The sequence below is a fragment of the Dama dama genome, chromosome 11 (assembly GCF_033118175.1).
Source record: "Dama dama isolate Ldn47 chromosome 11, ASM3311817v1, whole genome shotgun sequence".
Lineage (NCBI taxonomy): Eukaryota > Metazoa > Chordata > Mammalia > Artiodactyla > Cervidae > Dama > Dama dama.
The window spans coordinates 101240950-101257633 of NC_083691.1; the positions used below are offsets into that span (position 1 = coordinate 101240950).

At 47.0% G+C, this 16684-nt stretch overlaps 1 protein-coding gene across 1 annotated transcript in view; it reads left to right on the top strand.

Moving 5' to 3' along the window:
* Positions 1-16684, top strand: part of ACOXL (acyl-CoA oxidase like) — a 335773-nt gene that overhangs the window by 252048 nt on the left and 67041 nt on the right. The window contains exon 16 of the mRNA XM_061156338.1: positions 12924-13011. Within this exon, the coding sequence (XP_061012321.1) occupies positions 12924-13011 (88 nt within the window). The remainder of the gene's footprint in view (positions 1-12923; positions 13012-16684) is intronic.

Genomic DNA, 16684 nt, shown 5'->3' on the forward strand with positions numbered 1-16684 from the left:
GATCTTGACATCTGAAAGTCTGGACCATGGGAAGCAGGTCCCTGGCCAAGGTGGCAGGAAAGGCTCGAGCATGGACAGTGGGGCAAATCATCCAGAGAGGGCGCGGGACCAGACAGAGCTTAGTCTGAGAGACACGCAGATTCACGGGTACATGTAGCAAACTCAGGACTCATGGTTGGAGAGCATAGCATAGAAATGACGTTTTTCTAGTTTATGGAGTGCTATTTACTGGTGAGTTTGACTTGGTGTCAATGACTGAATACTTTACAACAGTTTCTTTTTTGGAGTCTCTCCTGTTATTTTTCCTCCAGTTTCATTGGATGTAATTGACATAGAACACTGTGTAACTTTTAGGTGTACGATGTGATGATTTGTATATGTTGTGTACTGATTAGCACACTACTGTTAGTTAACACTCATCAGCTCACAGTTACATTTTTGGTAGAGAGTGAGACATTGAAGATCTACTTTCTAGCACCTTATATGTATATAGTATAATATTGTTAGCTGTAGTCACCATGCCGTATTTTATTTAGGTCAGGAGACATTTTTCCCCTTGACCAACATGTGTCAATTTCTCCCGCCCCCAACCCCTGATAGCCACCATTCTACTCCCTCTCTGTGACTTCATCTTTTTAATTTTATTTATCTAAAGATTTTTTCTTTTATGTGGACCATTTTTAGTCTTTATTGAATTTGTTACAATATTGCTTCTCTTTTATGTATTGGTTTTTTGGCTATGAGGCATGTGGGATCTTAGTTCCCCAACCAGGGATCAAACCTGCGCTGCCATCTCCCCCACCCCACCCCCGGATTGGAAGACGGAGTCTTAACCACTGGACTGCCAGGGAGGTCCCAACTTCAGCTTTTTTAGATTCTGCATATAAATGAGATTGTAAAGTATTTGTCTTTCTATGCGTGACTTATTTTACTTATCATAATGACCTCAGAGTCTATCTATGTGGTTGCAAATGGCAGGATTTCCTTTCTTCTCATGCTGGATGGCTATTTCAGTGTGTGTGTGTGTGTATGAATACTTAGATTCCTTCCATATCTTGGCTTGTGTAAATATGTTTCAATGGCCATAGGAGTGCAGATATCCCTTCAAGATAGTGATTTCATTTCCTTCGGATAAATACCCAGAAGTAGTGTTGTTGGATCTATATGGCAGTTCCATTTTAAATTTTTTAGAAACCACCATACTGTTTTCCATGGTGGCTGTCCCAATTTACATTGCCACCAACAGTACACAAGGATTCCCTTTTCTTCACATCTTCCTCGACACTTTTTATCTCTTGTTTTTTGATTAGCTATTCTAAAAGGTATGAGGTGATAGTTCATGGTGGTTTCGATTTATATTTCCCTGATGATTACTGATGTTGAGCATTCTTTCAAGTACCAAGCAGATTGGGATGAACACACCTAGACTCCCGCATCTGAAGCAGATAGCCAGCAGGAAGCCGCCGTGTAGCACAGGGAGCTCAGCTCAGTGCTGTGACGACACAGAGGCGGGATGGGGTGGGGTTGCAGGGAGGCTGAAGAGGGTGGGGATGTATGTGTACCATGAGCTGACTCACGTCGTTGTCCAGCAGAAACTGCAGAGGGGTGATTGCACTGGTGGGGTGACTGCAGTGGTGGATCCTCACTGCGGGGAGCCTTGTACACCCTGAGTATGGGGTCTAGAACCTTCTACCTTCCCTGCAAGTGGCTGGAGCACATCGGTGTCAGGAAGATCATTCTGGACTCAGTGATGAGAGGGGGGCCCTTTGGAAGGCCACAGAAACCGTCACCCCAGAAAAGCTGGGATCTAGTCTGAGCTAGGAGGGGTGGCAGAGGGCTGCAGTCCTTTGGGCCACACAGAGTTGGACATGACAACCAACATAGCATGCACGGCAGTGAGCGTGAGGGGTGGGGGGTGAGACTTGGGCCAGTTTAAGGAGAGAACGCAGCAGGTGGAGTCAGGAGTGCCCCCAGGGCTTCTGGGGGAGACTCGATGGCACTTGTGGCCACTGAGGCACAGAGCCCTGTGGAGTCCAAACTCCAGTGGGTTTGTGCTCTTCCTCCCAGTCTCTTGTTCCCCTGTGTTCACTCTAGACCCCCATGGGGTGAGTCCTCTGTGTGCTGCACCCCTGGCCTTTCCCACACAGTCCCAAGAATGCCTCCTTCAGCTGTCTTATGGGCCAAGCACCAGCTGAGCTGCTGCAGAGAATCCGGAAACAAAGATCCTGAAGGCTGATTTCTTTCCCATATTAAATGTACATTATTCTGCCTTATGACAGCTTTAGGCAGTCAATAAGGGCAGTCAGGTTCCATAACATCGTCTTCAGCTAAATGCAAATATCGTGTTCTTGAAACAAGATCTTTCTAGCTGATGGTACTCCAAATGCACACTTCAGTGCCTGTAAAATCTATTTATGGTCTCCTGATTTCCACCCCCTACCCCCACCTCTATTCCTCCTCCACCGGAACAGTTAGAAGCAATTTCAAGAGGAGGACACTGCTAAGAAAGGAGGAAGGCATCACCCATCTGTTTATTGACATATCCGTTGTTGGAAATGATCAAGATCAATTTCAGGGGCATGTATTCAAACGTATGCTAAATGACCAAAGAAGCTGTATCATCTGATACTCGTTTTCTGTTCTGAAAGACTCAGTAATAAAACGCAGACTCTTCATTTGACACAAAAAGGGAAAAGGAGGAGAAATTGGGAAGTAATGTATTCAATTATAGGAGCCCTTTGCCAAGAGCCTATTGATTTCATCTTCTAACAATTTCAGCCAAGCCTTAGTGGTGAAAAGATTCAGAAACAGGTCAGATCAAGCACATGTGTCCCCCCTGCCCCATACCCACTCCTGGACAAAAATAGTCAGGTCTTCGCTAGGAAAGGGCTCTGTCTTGGGGACCTGTTCGTACTTCCAGGACCCAGACCAGAGCTCGGAGGGCAGCACCAGTTAGAGAAGAACCTGCAGAGATGCTCGAAGATCCCCCCAAAGCTGCAGTCTCCATAACTGCCCTGCAGTGAGAAGCCTGGCCTGGAGCCCCACACGTCTTGGTTGCCTATACTCCTCTCTACGAAATTGCCTCCTGCTTTCTCTGTGCCCTCTGCATCCAGCTGTATCCCAGCCCTTCGCCTGGAATCCACCTCTACTCCCACCACCTGTCTGTGAGAGGGGAGTGTTTCATTGCCCACTGGCCCTGCCCACTCTGCTGGGTACCAGGCAGGTCTCAGTCCTGCTCTACGCAGAGCGTGTGACAAGAAGGGCTCCAGTGGATGGATGTGCAAGCTTGGTGGAGACCAGAAGGTGCACTCTGGGACCACGACGTGGAGGGGAGCTCTCGGGAGAAACTCGGAGGGAGCAGTGGGTGGGGAAGGCAGAGAGAAAGGTACATACCCCACTCTGAAGTAGGCAAAGGCATGTGTTCTGAGATTGGATGGTTCCGGATGGAGAGGAGCCATGTGCACATGTACATGCGCAGGCGTCTTTGCAGGCAAGCTAGCGTTACTTTGCCAACAAAGTTCCGTCTAGTCAAAGCTATGGTTTTTCCAGTAGTCATGTATGGATCTGAGAGTTGGACTATAAAGAAAGCTGAGCGCTGAAGAATCGATGCTTTTGAACTGTGGTGTTGGAGAAGACTCTTGAGAGTCCCTTGGACTGCAAGGAGATCCAACCAGTCCATCCTAAAGGAAATCAGTCCTGAATATTCATTGGAAGGATTGATGCTGAAGCTGAAACTCCAATACTTTGGCCACCTGATGTGAAGAACTGACTCATTTGAAGAGACCCTGGTGCTGGGAAAGATTTAAGGTGAGAGGAGAAGGGATGACAGAGGATGAGATGGCTGGACGGCATCACTGGCTCAATGGACATGAGTTTGAGTAAGCTCCGGGAGCTGGTGATGGACAGGGAGGCCTGACATGCTGCAGTTCATGGGGTCACAAAGAGTCGGACATGGCTGAGCAACTGAACTGAACTGAACTGAATGGAGAACCTGCTCCCTGTGCGGCAGAAGAGGATGCTGTCTCTGCTGCTGTGGCCCAGGCTGTCTGGAGGGCAGGCGCCTGTGTGAACAGTGAGGGTGGGGAGGGTGGGGGCAGGTCTGCAGTCACACAGCTGTGCTGAACAAGCTTTGTTGACAGTGGGCACGAGGTGTGCCCTGGCTGACAGATACATCTGCATTCCAGGTCTAGAGCCCATTACTGGACTTTGCTGGGACTCACTGTAAAACCCAGGGCCAGCACCACGGGGCACATGAGTGTGCTGGGAAGATCTGAGATGCTGGGCCTCTACGTGGCATCACACTAGCCATCATTTTCATGGTGTGTTCCTCTGGGAATCCTAGCCTTGCACCCCCTTGGCTCATATCCTGAGAGGAGGGCTCCTCCACCCACCTTGGTCTTGCACTGCAGCCATCTGCCAACTCTGAGGGAAGGGAGTGAGGTTCTGGTGCCCAACTGGTGCCCGGCAAGGGTCTCTGGGGTGGGACGGGTGGTCAAGCGGAGGGCCCTGGGTTCAAACTCTGACCCAAGCTCTGAGATCATCATGAATTCCACAACTAGCCCCTCCCCTGGGGTCCCCAAAGCCAAGACACAGCCTTTTCTAGGACATCTGGAGAATATTTACAAGCAGGAGCAGTGGACATAAGGGTGCCCTCCTGTGTCCCTTCTCATTTACCTTTTTTTTTTGCATGGGTAGCAAGATCTTGGATGAGATGTATTTATCTGGTTCTCCTGGAATTGTAGCTCCGGTTCAAAGCTTAGGGTAATGGTATAAAGAATCCCATATTCCCAGTTCAGGAAGCCACCAGTGAGCTGACAGCTGGTGGACCCAGCCACCCTGCTTTCTTTGAGCTGCTAGTGGCAGACAAACCAGCACCTGCCCATCGATGCAAGAAGAGAGTGGTGGCTTTGGGAGAGAGCAGAGTTCAGGGAGAGGCTGCTGGTGGCCAGGAGAGGGGTCCTCTCTCCAAAGCCACACAGAGGACACCAAACTTAATCTGGAAGCAAGCCTAAAGAGAAAAGGAAGAAATAAGGTAGTGGGCAAACACATAAGAGAAGAAAGAAAGAGGAGACAGGAGAAAAGACAGATGGAACAATGCAGGAAAAACGACAGAAATGCAGACATGGAAACAGGAGAGGAGAGGAGAGGAAGAAAACCAGAACAGAAACCCAGAGAAATAAAGAAAATACAGAAAGGCGGAAAGCTGCAGAAACATTAAAAATACATAGACAAGGGAAAAGTGGTGAAGTCAGTTTGCAAAAAGAGAGAAAGAGGGACTTTCCTGGTGACCCAGTGGCTGAGAATACACCTTCCAATCCAGGGGATGTGGGTTCAGTCCCAAGGAGAGGAACTAAAATCATGCATGCCATGGGTAACTGAGACCCAATGCAGCCAAATAAATAAATATTTTTTTAAAAAAAGAGAGAGAGAAAGGAGAACTCATCTTGAGAGAGAAATACAGAGAAATGAAATAAAGATAGACATTAAAAAATACTGGAAGGCAGAAAAATGTATTAAGAACACACACACATACATGCATGCCCACACATAGAAAGACAAGACAGAAACTCAAACAGGCGGAGAGACAGGAAGGTGGAGACTTGGGCTGACTAGGTGAGGACTGGCCTTTGGAGATGCTGGAGGGAGAGTTGTCCTCTGGCCACACCAAGGGTTCAGTCACAGAGAGAAATGTAGGCGGGACCCAGGGAGACCCCAGCCTCTGAGTGGGAGCTACAAAGAGCTACAGAGGAGAGTCTGCAGCAAAAGGGCTGAGAGGCCAGGTGAGCATGTGCTGGAGGTGGGTGAGTGTGGGGAAGCCAGACCACAGGTGCCACCTGCTAGAGGGAAGGGAAAGAAGAGAAGCTAAAGGAGAAGGAGAAGAAGTCCTGTATGGTTTGGGGGGCACCATTTCCATTACCTTACCAGGTGGTCATCTACTGGGCTTCTCCCCTGGTGGCTCAGATGGTAAAGAATCGCCTGCAGTGCAGGAGACCTGGGCTCGGTCTCTGGGTTGAGAAGATCCCCTGGAGATGGGAATGGTAACCCACTCCAGTATACTTGCCTGGGGAATTCCATGGACAGAGGAGCCTGGCGGGCTACAGTCCAGGGGGTCGCAAAGCGTCCGACATGACTGAGTGACAGACAGTTTCACTTTCATCTGCTGGGCAAGATTACTTCCTCCTGGACAAAGGCTCACAAGTCTAGGAGAGTGGGCTTCTGTGGACAGCCGGAGAAGCAGAAAGTAGGGAAAAATCATTGTTTGACCTACTTTACTTCTCTATGAAATTTTAAAATAACTGCATGTTGTATTATTCTCCATATCAGATGGATATAATTTAAGACATATGGTACCTAAAGTGTTTCATAGACTCTGATATCCAAGCTTAGCAAACTTATAAAGGCCTGCATGGTTATTGGTCAGGACTGGACTCCTTCCCCCCCACCCCAACCTGATTCCACCTCTCCACAGTAAAATAAAAAGGAAGAGGGAAGATTTAAACCTGAGCATGGAAAACAAATTCAAAGGACACAGCAAATGGATTTGGAGGTGAATACAAAGGTAGAAATGTTTTCAATGCTGCCAGAGACAGAAGCCCAGGGGGTCTAATCAGATGGTGGAGCTGAAGGACATGGACCTCACCTCTGCACACCTCCGCCCTCACCTCCACCCACAAATGCATCAGAAACAGCTCTACCCGTGGAACAAGTCTCACAGAACACCTGCTGAATGCTAGCAGGAGATCTTACGCTGAAAGCACAGAAAAGATCTCCATGGAACTGGGCGGAGATGCTGGTTTAGTTTCTCAGTCGTGTCCAACTCTTGCTGCCCCATGGACTGCAGCCGACCAGGCTCCTCTGTCCGTGAGATTCTCTGGGCAAGAATACTGGAGTGGGCCGCCATTCCCTTCTCCAGAGGACTTTCCTGACCCAGAGATTCAACTCACAGCTCCTGCGTCTTCTGTGTTGGCAGGTGGATTCAATTTCAAGTTCCAATTATTCATTCCTAGAATACAGAAATACAGTTGACTTTGATTTGTATGGGCTTCCCTGGTGACTCAGATGGTTCAATTCTTGGGTCAGGAAAATCTGCTAGAGAAGGGAATGGTTACCCTTGTCAGAATTCTTACCTGGAAAATTCTATGGATGGAGGAGCCTGGCGGAATGCAGTCCATGGGGTCGCAAAGAGTCAGACAACACTGATTGACTATTGCTTTCACTTTTGATTTGTATATCAAAGGCTTATATCTTATAAGTTTGCTTAATTGACTTCTTTATTCTAGTAGTTTTATTGTATATTCCTTAGGATTTTCTATGTAAAAAAACACATCTTTTTGTAATGAAAACAGTCTTACTTATTCATTTCCAAACTCTCGGCCTTAATTTCTTTTTCTTGCCTTATTGCCCTGGCTGGAACCTGCAGTAATGTTGAATGGAAGTGGAGATATGAACATTCTCATCTTCTTCCTGATTCAGAGGGAAAGCACTTAAGTCTTTTACTATTACATACGATGTTAGCTGAGGTTTTATTAATAGATCCCCTGTAGGGAGGTAAGTGTGTTTTTAACTGGCTATATTGCTGCCTAACCTGTTTGGGGGTGTTTCTAGAAAAGAAACAGGGGGAATGGATATGGGTATTCACCAAAGATGAGGCAGCAGGGGTCTCTTTATGAGTTCAGTTCTATCTTAGCTGTATGATGACTTATTAAGAAATAAGCATTTACTTCCCCTAGAGGCTTTAAGTATGGGATGTGGTTCACATCAAACATGACCAGGTGTGACGACACGTCTCCATAAACTATGTATTTGGGAGGGACAGGGAGCTAATTCTCCATCAGTCTGTTGGGAGGCGGTGTATCCTGTGACTAGAAATGTGGACTCCTAAAACTGGGTGCCCAGTCCCAACCCAGGTCCGCAACCTCGGGCAAGTTCCTCAAGCTTTCTGTGTCACAGTTTTCCACCTGCAAAATGAAGACAGTAAAAGATATCAATAATACTTATCTCCAGGGCTTCCAAAGGCTGAATGAGCAAGTGCAACTTAAGGGCTTGAAACAGTGTCTATTGCTTGGTGCATTTTAAGAAGGATTTGCTTTCATAAGGCTAATTTATGCCTAAAAAATTCCATGGACAGAGGAGCCCGGTGGGCTATAGTCCCTGGGGCCGCAAAGAGTTGACACGACTGAGCACCATGGGGAAGGCTAATTTATGCACAGGTTTTCAATAGCAGGTTTACTGCTTGAAGTAAAGAACAACGATGCCATTAAAAAAAAAAAAATCTTTCGGCCATTCTGCACTGCATTATGGGGTCTTAGTTCCCCGACCAGGGATCAAACCTGCACCCCCTGCATTGTCAGCACAGAGTCTTAACCACTGTACCACCAGGAAAGTCCCAACCATGCCATCTTTAATGAAACCTCGTGTTAAGATACTTTAACTTTGGAGGGTTAAATAGTTGATTTCTGTTGTTCTACCATTTTTTGTGCAGTAAGTCAATGTAAAAATTCTGTGTGTTGAAGTTGGGTTACAGTTATCGGCAGGGTTACAGTTGCTGACAATGACATTCTGCAGTCAGCACTGAGTCTACACTTAGAGGCTGAACTAGAGTTTGATCTTCTGGTCTGCTCACTTGGACCACCCAATCATGGGATGAAGTATGCCCCACACACTGTTCAAAGGCCACCCTGCCTCGGTGTATGGACCTCTGTGGCTTCAGCTTATTGCTTCCCGCCCATCAACTAACTCAAGGGACCAGAGGCTTATCAGTTGGTTTCTTTTCTGGGCATCTGCCCTCGTGAAGCTGCCTTCCTATCAACACGTTCCACGTTCTGGGTGCCGTCCTTCAGTGGGGGAGGGGGTCTGGGGGGAGTTGTGGAGGGTAGGGGACAGTTGTGCCAACCTTTCTATCTGGGAAGTGGAGGGCCAGGGGCCACTTGCTAGTAAGGATGTGGTTGCACTGAGCCTTCTCCAGTGGGTCTTGCAGCAGCACCGTGAGGTTGACATATAAGGAAAATCACTTAGGAATTGGCTGCCAGGGGCCTCTCTCCTTAACTTGAACTTGATTTTCACTTTTGTCTCATCCTATTGGGGATTTCTCTGGTGGCTCAGTGGGTAAAGAACCCACCTGCCAATGCAGGAGATGCAGGTTCGATTCCTGGGTCAGGAAGGTTCCCTGGAGGAGACACTAGCAACCCACGTCAGTATCCTTGTCTGGGAAATCCCATGGACAGAGGAGCCTCACAGGCTACAGTTTACAGGGTTGCAAAGAGTCAGACAGGACTTAGCGACTAAACAACAACATCCTGGTGGAAGGGCTCAGCCGTAGCCAGTTTTGCAAAGGGCCCTCCGCGAGCTTCTCCCATCTGATGTGCATTCTTCATGCAGGGTTCCATGTAGTCCAGCCAGTCTTCTGTCTCTGCTTTGTTCTTGATCAGGCTCATGAAAACTTCCTCTATCCACTACTGTTTAAAAAATCTAAAAGTGTCCTGCAATTCTATTTGGACACATCCACGTTATATTTGATCATTCCTCTCTCCTTCCCGTGTGACGGTGGGGGCAGCCGAAGCCTGTTTAGGAGAGCCTGTCCACCAGGCTCTGGTGTGGATTTCTTGGCATTTTCCCCTGCAGTGTGATGGGGCAGTTTTGGGCCATGAGTGTCTGGCCAGCTCTTGTCCTCACCTCTGTGAAAGACGCTCTGTGGGCTGTTGCTTGAGGAGCACCTATCTCCACTGGGCTTTTCCGCTGTAATTGTGACACCAATGCAGGGAGCAAGACAGATGCTTTCCTCTCCCTCCACTGTCATGAGATGCCCAGTTGGGTGGGGACCCCGGGCATACATGGCAGGGTCCTCTGAGCTGTGCCTGCTGCCCCAGGTGGTCATGCTAAATTATGCATGGGCAGAGGCTTTCTGCTGTGCCAGCTTTTCCACTGAAGCACGAAGCACTCTGTTATAGGAGGGTTTTTACAAAGGAGTCTGACCTCCAGGCCCTGCAGGAACCAGGAAGCAGTGGGAGGCAGATGACTTTCCAACCAGAGGACTCAGAGTGTGAGCTGAAGAAAAATGGGAAGCAGATACACAGTCTAAGTTCAGTTCAGTCGCTCAGTCATGTCTGACTCTTTTCAACCCCATGGACTGCAGCACGCCAGGCCTCCCTGTCCACCACCAACTCCTGGAGCTTGCTTAAACTCATGTTCGTTGAGTCGGTGATGCCATCCAGCCAGCTCATCCTCTGTTGTCCCCTTCTCCTCCTGCCTTCAATCTTTCCCAGCATCATGGTCTTTTCCAATGAGTTGGCTCTTTGCATCAGGTGGCCATAGTACTGGAGCTTCAGCTTTAGCAGCAGTTCTTCCAATGATAGTCTAACTTTCTATTTGAGTGTTATTTCTCTGAGCAAAGAAAATTGCTGAAAGTTTGAATATCAAGCCCTTAGGTTTTCCAAACAAAGGTAAGAAGAAACAGATACCCCAGAAGTGCCAAGTTTCACACCCTGCTCTGGTCAGATAAGCATCTGCCTCCAAACTCCACCGAGAGGACTCTAACTGCCAACTCTGCGATTCGGCACCTTTCTCTTTTCTGTTTATCCTTTTCCTTCTTATTTTCTTCCAATTCTATTTCTTCACTTCCCACTGATTGAAAAACCAAGTAAAGCACACCATTTCCTTCATTAGAGTGACTGAAAGACCATCTCACACAGAGTGAAGCTGAAAAATATACTCCCTAAATGAATAAAGAGCATAATCATCCCGAATCCAGTTTCCATCTTTGTGTTTATTCCTCACACAGGTCAGACATGGCCACTACCAGTGCCAATGCTAGAGACATGACAGGTGTCCAGGAAACAGTTTGAGGAGAATTTGGAAGATCTACTCTCTTAGCAACTTTCAAATATACAAGCAGTTATGTCATTAACTGTAGTCCCTGTGCTTTCATCACAAGAAAAAAAAAATGTCACTGTGGTGACAGATGTTAACTAGACTTACTGTGGTGGTCAAGTATACACAAATATCAGATTATTATGTTGTACACCCGAAACTAATATATTATTGTCAATAATATCTAAATTTAAAACCTTGGTATTGCAGTTTTAAATTGGAGTATACATGTGAATCAGTTATATCACACATATGTCCCCTCTCTCCTGGGTCTCTCTCCCGCCACCCCCCATCCCACCCCTTTTAGGTCATCACAGAGCACTGAGCTGAGCTTCCTGTTCTATTCGACAGCTTCCTGCTAGCTAGCTATTTCACACATGGTAGTGTATATCTGTTAATGCAACTCTCTCAATTTGTCCCGCCCCGCCTTCCTCTCCATGCCCACAAGTCTGTTCTCTAAATCTTCGTCTCTATTCCTAGCCTGCAAATATGTCCATCAGAACCATTTTTTCTAGATTCCATATTTATATGTGTGTATGGGTGTTAACATATGATATTTGATATATATATGTATATACATATATGTTTACAATATTTGTTTTTCTCTTTCTGACTTACTTCACTCTATATGACAGACTTAAAAAAAATTTTAATGTCTCAGAAGTGAAATAATTTGTCCACACCACCCAAAGTAGATAGTAATGGGGCTGTAGTTTCAATTTTTATTTCTCAAGCCCCAAAGTCCATGGCCTTTCTATTATAAGATTCCTCTAAGAATTAGTACATATAACTCTATAATGAAAATCAAAAGGAATATTGTTATGGACGGAATGTCTGCATCCCTCCTCCAGATTCAAGTGTCAAAGCCTTCATTCCCAATGTGATGGATCTGGAGATGGCACCTTTGAGAGGTCACTAGAGTTAGATGAGGCCATGAAGAAACTTTATAATGGGATCAGATGCCATATAAGAAGAGAGAGATCACACTCTCTGCCTCCTAAGTGGAGCTAGTGATAAAGAACCTGCCTGTCAATGCAGGAGACATAAGAGATGCAGGTTTGATCCCTGGGTTGGAGGAGGGCATGGCAATCCACTGGAGAATCCTGTGGACAGAGGAGCCTGGCGGGCTATGATTCATGGGGCCTCAGAGTTGGACAGGATGAAGCAACTTGGCAGCAGCAGGGCAGCTGTGTAAAAACAGAAGGGAGGCATCCGTCCTCAAGCCAGGAAGAGAGTCCCCCAGAACCTGACTGAGCTTGCACCCTGATATTGGACTTCCCGCCTCCAGAACTGTCAGGAAATGAATTTCAAGCAAAAGCTTTTAAGAAAAATTTTAAGAAGACAAAAAAGAAGAGGAAAGAAAAAGAAAAAAATTGAAAACCTGGCAATATGTGACTACAATATGGGGAAGGAGGGTGGGAAGGTGGGTTAGTTTTGTTGCAGACTAGATTTAGTTAGTTCTGCTATTTAGAATTTTCCAGGCAGCGAGTGACCTGGCTAAAACTATCTCACATTCTCTGTCCCTCTCCTTCAAACTGTTTCTTCAACGCTGGTCACACCTCAAGAAATGCAGCGTGGAACCACGATGGCTGGGCTTCCCCAGTGGCTCAGCCGTAAAGAATCTGCCTGCGATGCAGGAGACTCGGGCTTGATCCCTGAGTCGGGAAGATCCCCTGCAGGAGGGCATGGCCACCCACTCCAGTATTCTTGCCTGGAGAATCCCATGGACAGAAGAGCCTGGTGGGCTGCAGTCCACGGGGTCGCCAAGTGTCAGACACAACTGAGTGACTGGGTGCACATGCGCCACCACGCTTGATATGAGTGAGGAATTAATGGAAACATGTAAACCGGACTCACAGTATGTTATGGCATTTCTTCATCTAACTAAAGCTTTTAGGGGTGACAGAGGTGAGCCTACAGTAGGCCTTGCATGCAACATACCCTGCTTAATGGTTGTACTGAGATGTACATTATCTGCCATCTGCCTTGCTAGTAAGTTCCATTCTCTCAGAATATCATCAGCGGATTTATTATTTTTTTTTCTGTCAATTTGGCAGGTGATGACCAAGAAGGAGGACTTTTTCAGGGCCTGGAACTCATGTCTTCACCACATCACCTGCCTGTCTCTGGCACATATTCACCAAGGTCAGTGGCTCTTGTCAAGTATTTGGGATTGAGTGACTCTTGGGTTATCTGGGAAAATGACTCTGCAGAGAAAGGACAGTCCCCACTCTGGTCTGAGCCCTCGTGTTGAATTTAGGGTCCCCAAGTTACTCCCCACTTACACTGACCAAATGACACCCACAAAACCTAATGCTAAATTTGCCAGGATCCAGCTGGCCAGTGGGGTCCCTCAGCAGTGGCCCTCAGCCCAGTGGTGACTGTCATTCCCAAACAAACAAATGAGGGGTGGGTAAAGTGAGGATGTTTTAATGCGATCACTGCCTGAAGAAGTTCAAGGACCGAAACTGCTTAAACCTAACCCCCACATTTAGCAAGGACTGGTTCTGCCTTTTAAAGCCATGATTCTGAACCAGAGGTGACTACGTCTTCCAGGGAACATTTGCTGACAGATGGAAACATTTTGGCTGTTGCAACTGAGCAGGAGTTGCTAGCAGGTAGAGACAGGGGACACTGCACTGGACAGTCCTCCCTGCTTCTGAAACAAAGAGTGATCCGGTCCGAAGTGTTAGCCTCCGAGCCCGCTTCTGAAACAAAGAGTGATCCGGGCCGAAGTGTTAGCCTCCAAGCCCGCTTCTGAAGCAAAGAGTGATCCGGGCCGAAGTGTTAGCCTCCAAGGGTGAAGAAGTGCAAATGTTCATTTTGGCCTCAAAATCACAGAAAGTAAAATGAAACATTGAAAACAGAGCGAGATCCATGAAGATTTCTGCTCCCTGGACCTGCCCAACACCTCCTCTTTCCCTTACTAAATTGTGTGTGCTCAGTCACTCAGTCGTGTCTGACTCTTTGGGACCCCATGGACTGTAGCCCGCCAGGCTCCTCTGTCTGTGGAATTCTCCAGGCAAGAACACTGGAGTGGGTGGCCATGTTGTCCTCCAGGGGATCCTCTCAGTCCAGGGACTGAGCCTGTGTCTCCTTTGTGTCCTGCATTGCAGGGGGGTTCTTTAGCACTGAGCCACCAGGGAACCCCATCCCCCACGGGGGAAAGCATGAAAAGCAGAAGGCGCTGACTGTTGTTTGCTGCATGGAGGTTTCCATCATACCATGGTCACTGCTGGCTCCCAGAAGGCAGGGGCGGGTTTGACCACTGTCCCAGCTCTGGAGCCTGGCTAATGGCCCTAGTACATCCCTGGGCGCTGTCCAGAGTATGGAATTCCTTGATGGGTTCTGTTAAGAGTCAAGCCTGGGCTTCCCTGATGGTTCAGTGATAAAGAATCTGCCTGCCAGTGCAGGAGACCTGGGTTCCATCCCTGATCTGGGAAGATTCCACATGCCACAAGACAACTAAGCCCATGCACCGTAACTCTTGAGCCTGCGCTCTGGAGCCCAGGAGCTGCAACTTCTAAGACCCATGTGCCCTAGAGCCTGCACACCACAACTACAGAATAGCCTCAACTTGCTGCAATTAGAGAAAAGCCCATGCAACAACGAAGACTGGGCACAATAAAAAAAAAAAAAGTCACACCAGCAACCCAGGAGTGCTTGCATCCTGTCCAGTATCCCAGCCTGCCCCCACCACCCCGCCTCCCAGCCAGGCATGCAGGAGGATAAAAGTGCCAGTGCCTCTCCCTTCCTGCTGAGTGCAGTGCAGTGCTTGGGACCCTGGGGAGCCTCATGGCCCTGGGCTTAAGAGTAAGGGCTGGAACGAGCATGCTCAGGTCAATGTGCATGTGCTCAGGTGAACTTGCCAAGAGCACAGGCTCTTCACAGGGTTAGGGAGGCTGCCAGAGCATCACACCCAGGGCCAGCCTTTAAACACGGTGCCCACACCCTGTGATAACCAAGGCCTCATCCGTGTCCCAGACTCTGTTTGATTTCTGCCTTCTGCTTCTCAGGGCCGACTCATTTGTGACCCCATGGACTGTAGCCCACCAGGCTTCTCTGTCCATGAGATTTCCCAGGCAAGAATACTGGATTGGGTTGCCATATCCTTCCCCAGGGGATCTTTCCAACCCAGGGATCGAACCCATGGTTCCTGCATTGGCAGATTCTTTCCTGCTGAACCACCAGTGAAGCCTGACTCATAGTGTTCAATAAAACTTTTTTATTACTCTTAATTACTAATCTCCAAAAGCCTTTGTTCCCATAACCAAAGTGGAACATTTAGATCTTTTTCCTTAAGAGGAAGAAACAGAGAAAGAGGCTTGGTGCCAATGTATGAAGTCTTAACACCAGGAAGAAACGTCAAAGAGCTGATATTGCCACAGCACTGAAGAAATCCAAATTGATTCTGAACCTGTTACTGATTAAGCAATAAATGATGGTAAGCAAAAGTGATGGTAAGCTAAAGTGATGATTTTCAGGAAATTTGGCCTCTGGTTCCATGACAGATGAAGAGGATTTGGCTGTAGAAAGTCACAGAAGAAAAATCCTAATAACAAGAAAAATAATAGGACCCAATGACAGCATCAAGAAATCTGAGGAAGATTTTGAAATAGGGAAATCCATCCATGATGAGAAGGACTGTACAGATACAGGATGGGTTCTAATGACAGGAATGCCCTGAACACACACAGGAAAAATGCAGTCAGCATGTCATTAGGTTCCAATAGCACACTCCCCCCGCCCCCTCCCCAGCCCCTCACCAGGCACAGGTCTCCAGGGGCCCAGAGAGGAGGGAGAAGAGCTCATCTGTTTTCAGTGACTGGACCCAGATGTTGCCTCTGGAGACTTTTAAAGGAGTGGCACAAAGAGGGAAGGGAGGGAGCAGGTGGCGAAAGCTCAGAGCTGAGTGTCACCCCAGGTGAAAACGAACTCCGCATCTAGCCCTTTTTATCAGGAACAAACAGGAAAAAAGCTTTATGGCATCAGTTTCCATTTGTCACCTGAGACCTCAGGAAGACCATGTTGGAAATAAGAACGTTAAGCAGTCTCTAGTGGTTTCTAAAGTGGGATGTAACTATTGCAGTGATGAATTATTACTTTCCTCTGATATGCATTTTGATCTTGCCCTGGAAATAGCAGTGCTGAAACATGGTGCTGTTTGAACCCTTACGGGTGTACCAATCCAAAAACCAAAAAGAAGAATAATTTTATGAAATGAATTTAATAAGTTTAATTAATTAATTAATTAATTAAATCACATCCAGCATTTTCAGCTCCATGCTGAATTGTCTCTTAGTTTTCTCTTTCTCAGAGCTCGTGAGTAGTTCCCATTGTATTGCACCAAGTCTCTTTTCTGGTTCTTAATAAAGTGACTAAGAATTTAGAATGTAGGCATTCAGTGCAGGTTACAACTATAGTTAGAATATATAAGTAGTGTAGATTTCTGCCTATCAGAGGATTAATTTCAGACTCCTCTCAAGGATGTATTTGCTTCCTTGCTAAGGAGACTTCGTTAATAAAAATGTGATCACCTGCATTATTAAAGCATTATTTCTGCATTTTAGCTATGCAGAATTTACCTTTCTGCATTTTAGCTATGCAGAATTTACCTTTTCCCAATATTCTTCATGGGATCACCATTTTCCTCCCCATGGTTAATGGGGCTCTTCTTTAGGCAAATGACATTCACCTTGATTTAGTTTTAGCTTTGGCATTCCTTTTCCAGGGAATTGTGGAACAACACTTAGCAACGCCTTGAATGAGCATTACTTTAGCTCATTACTAGTTACTTGAATGAGCATTCTGCAAGTGC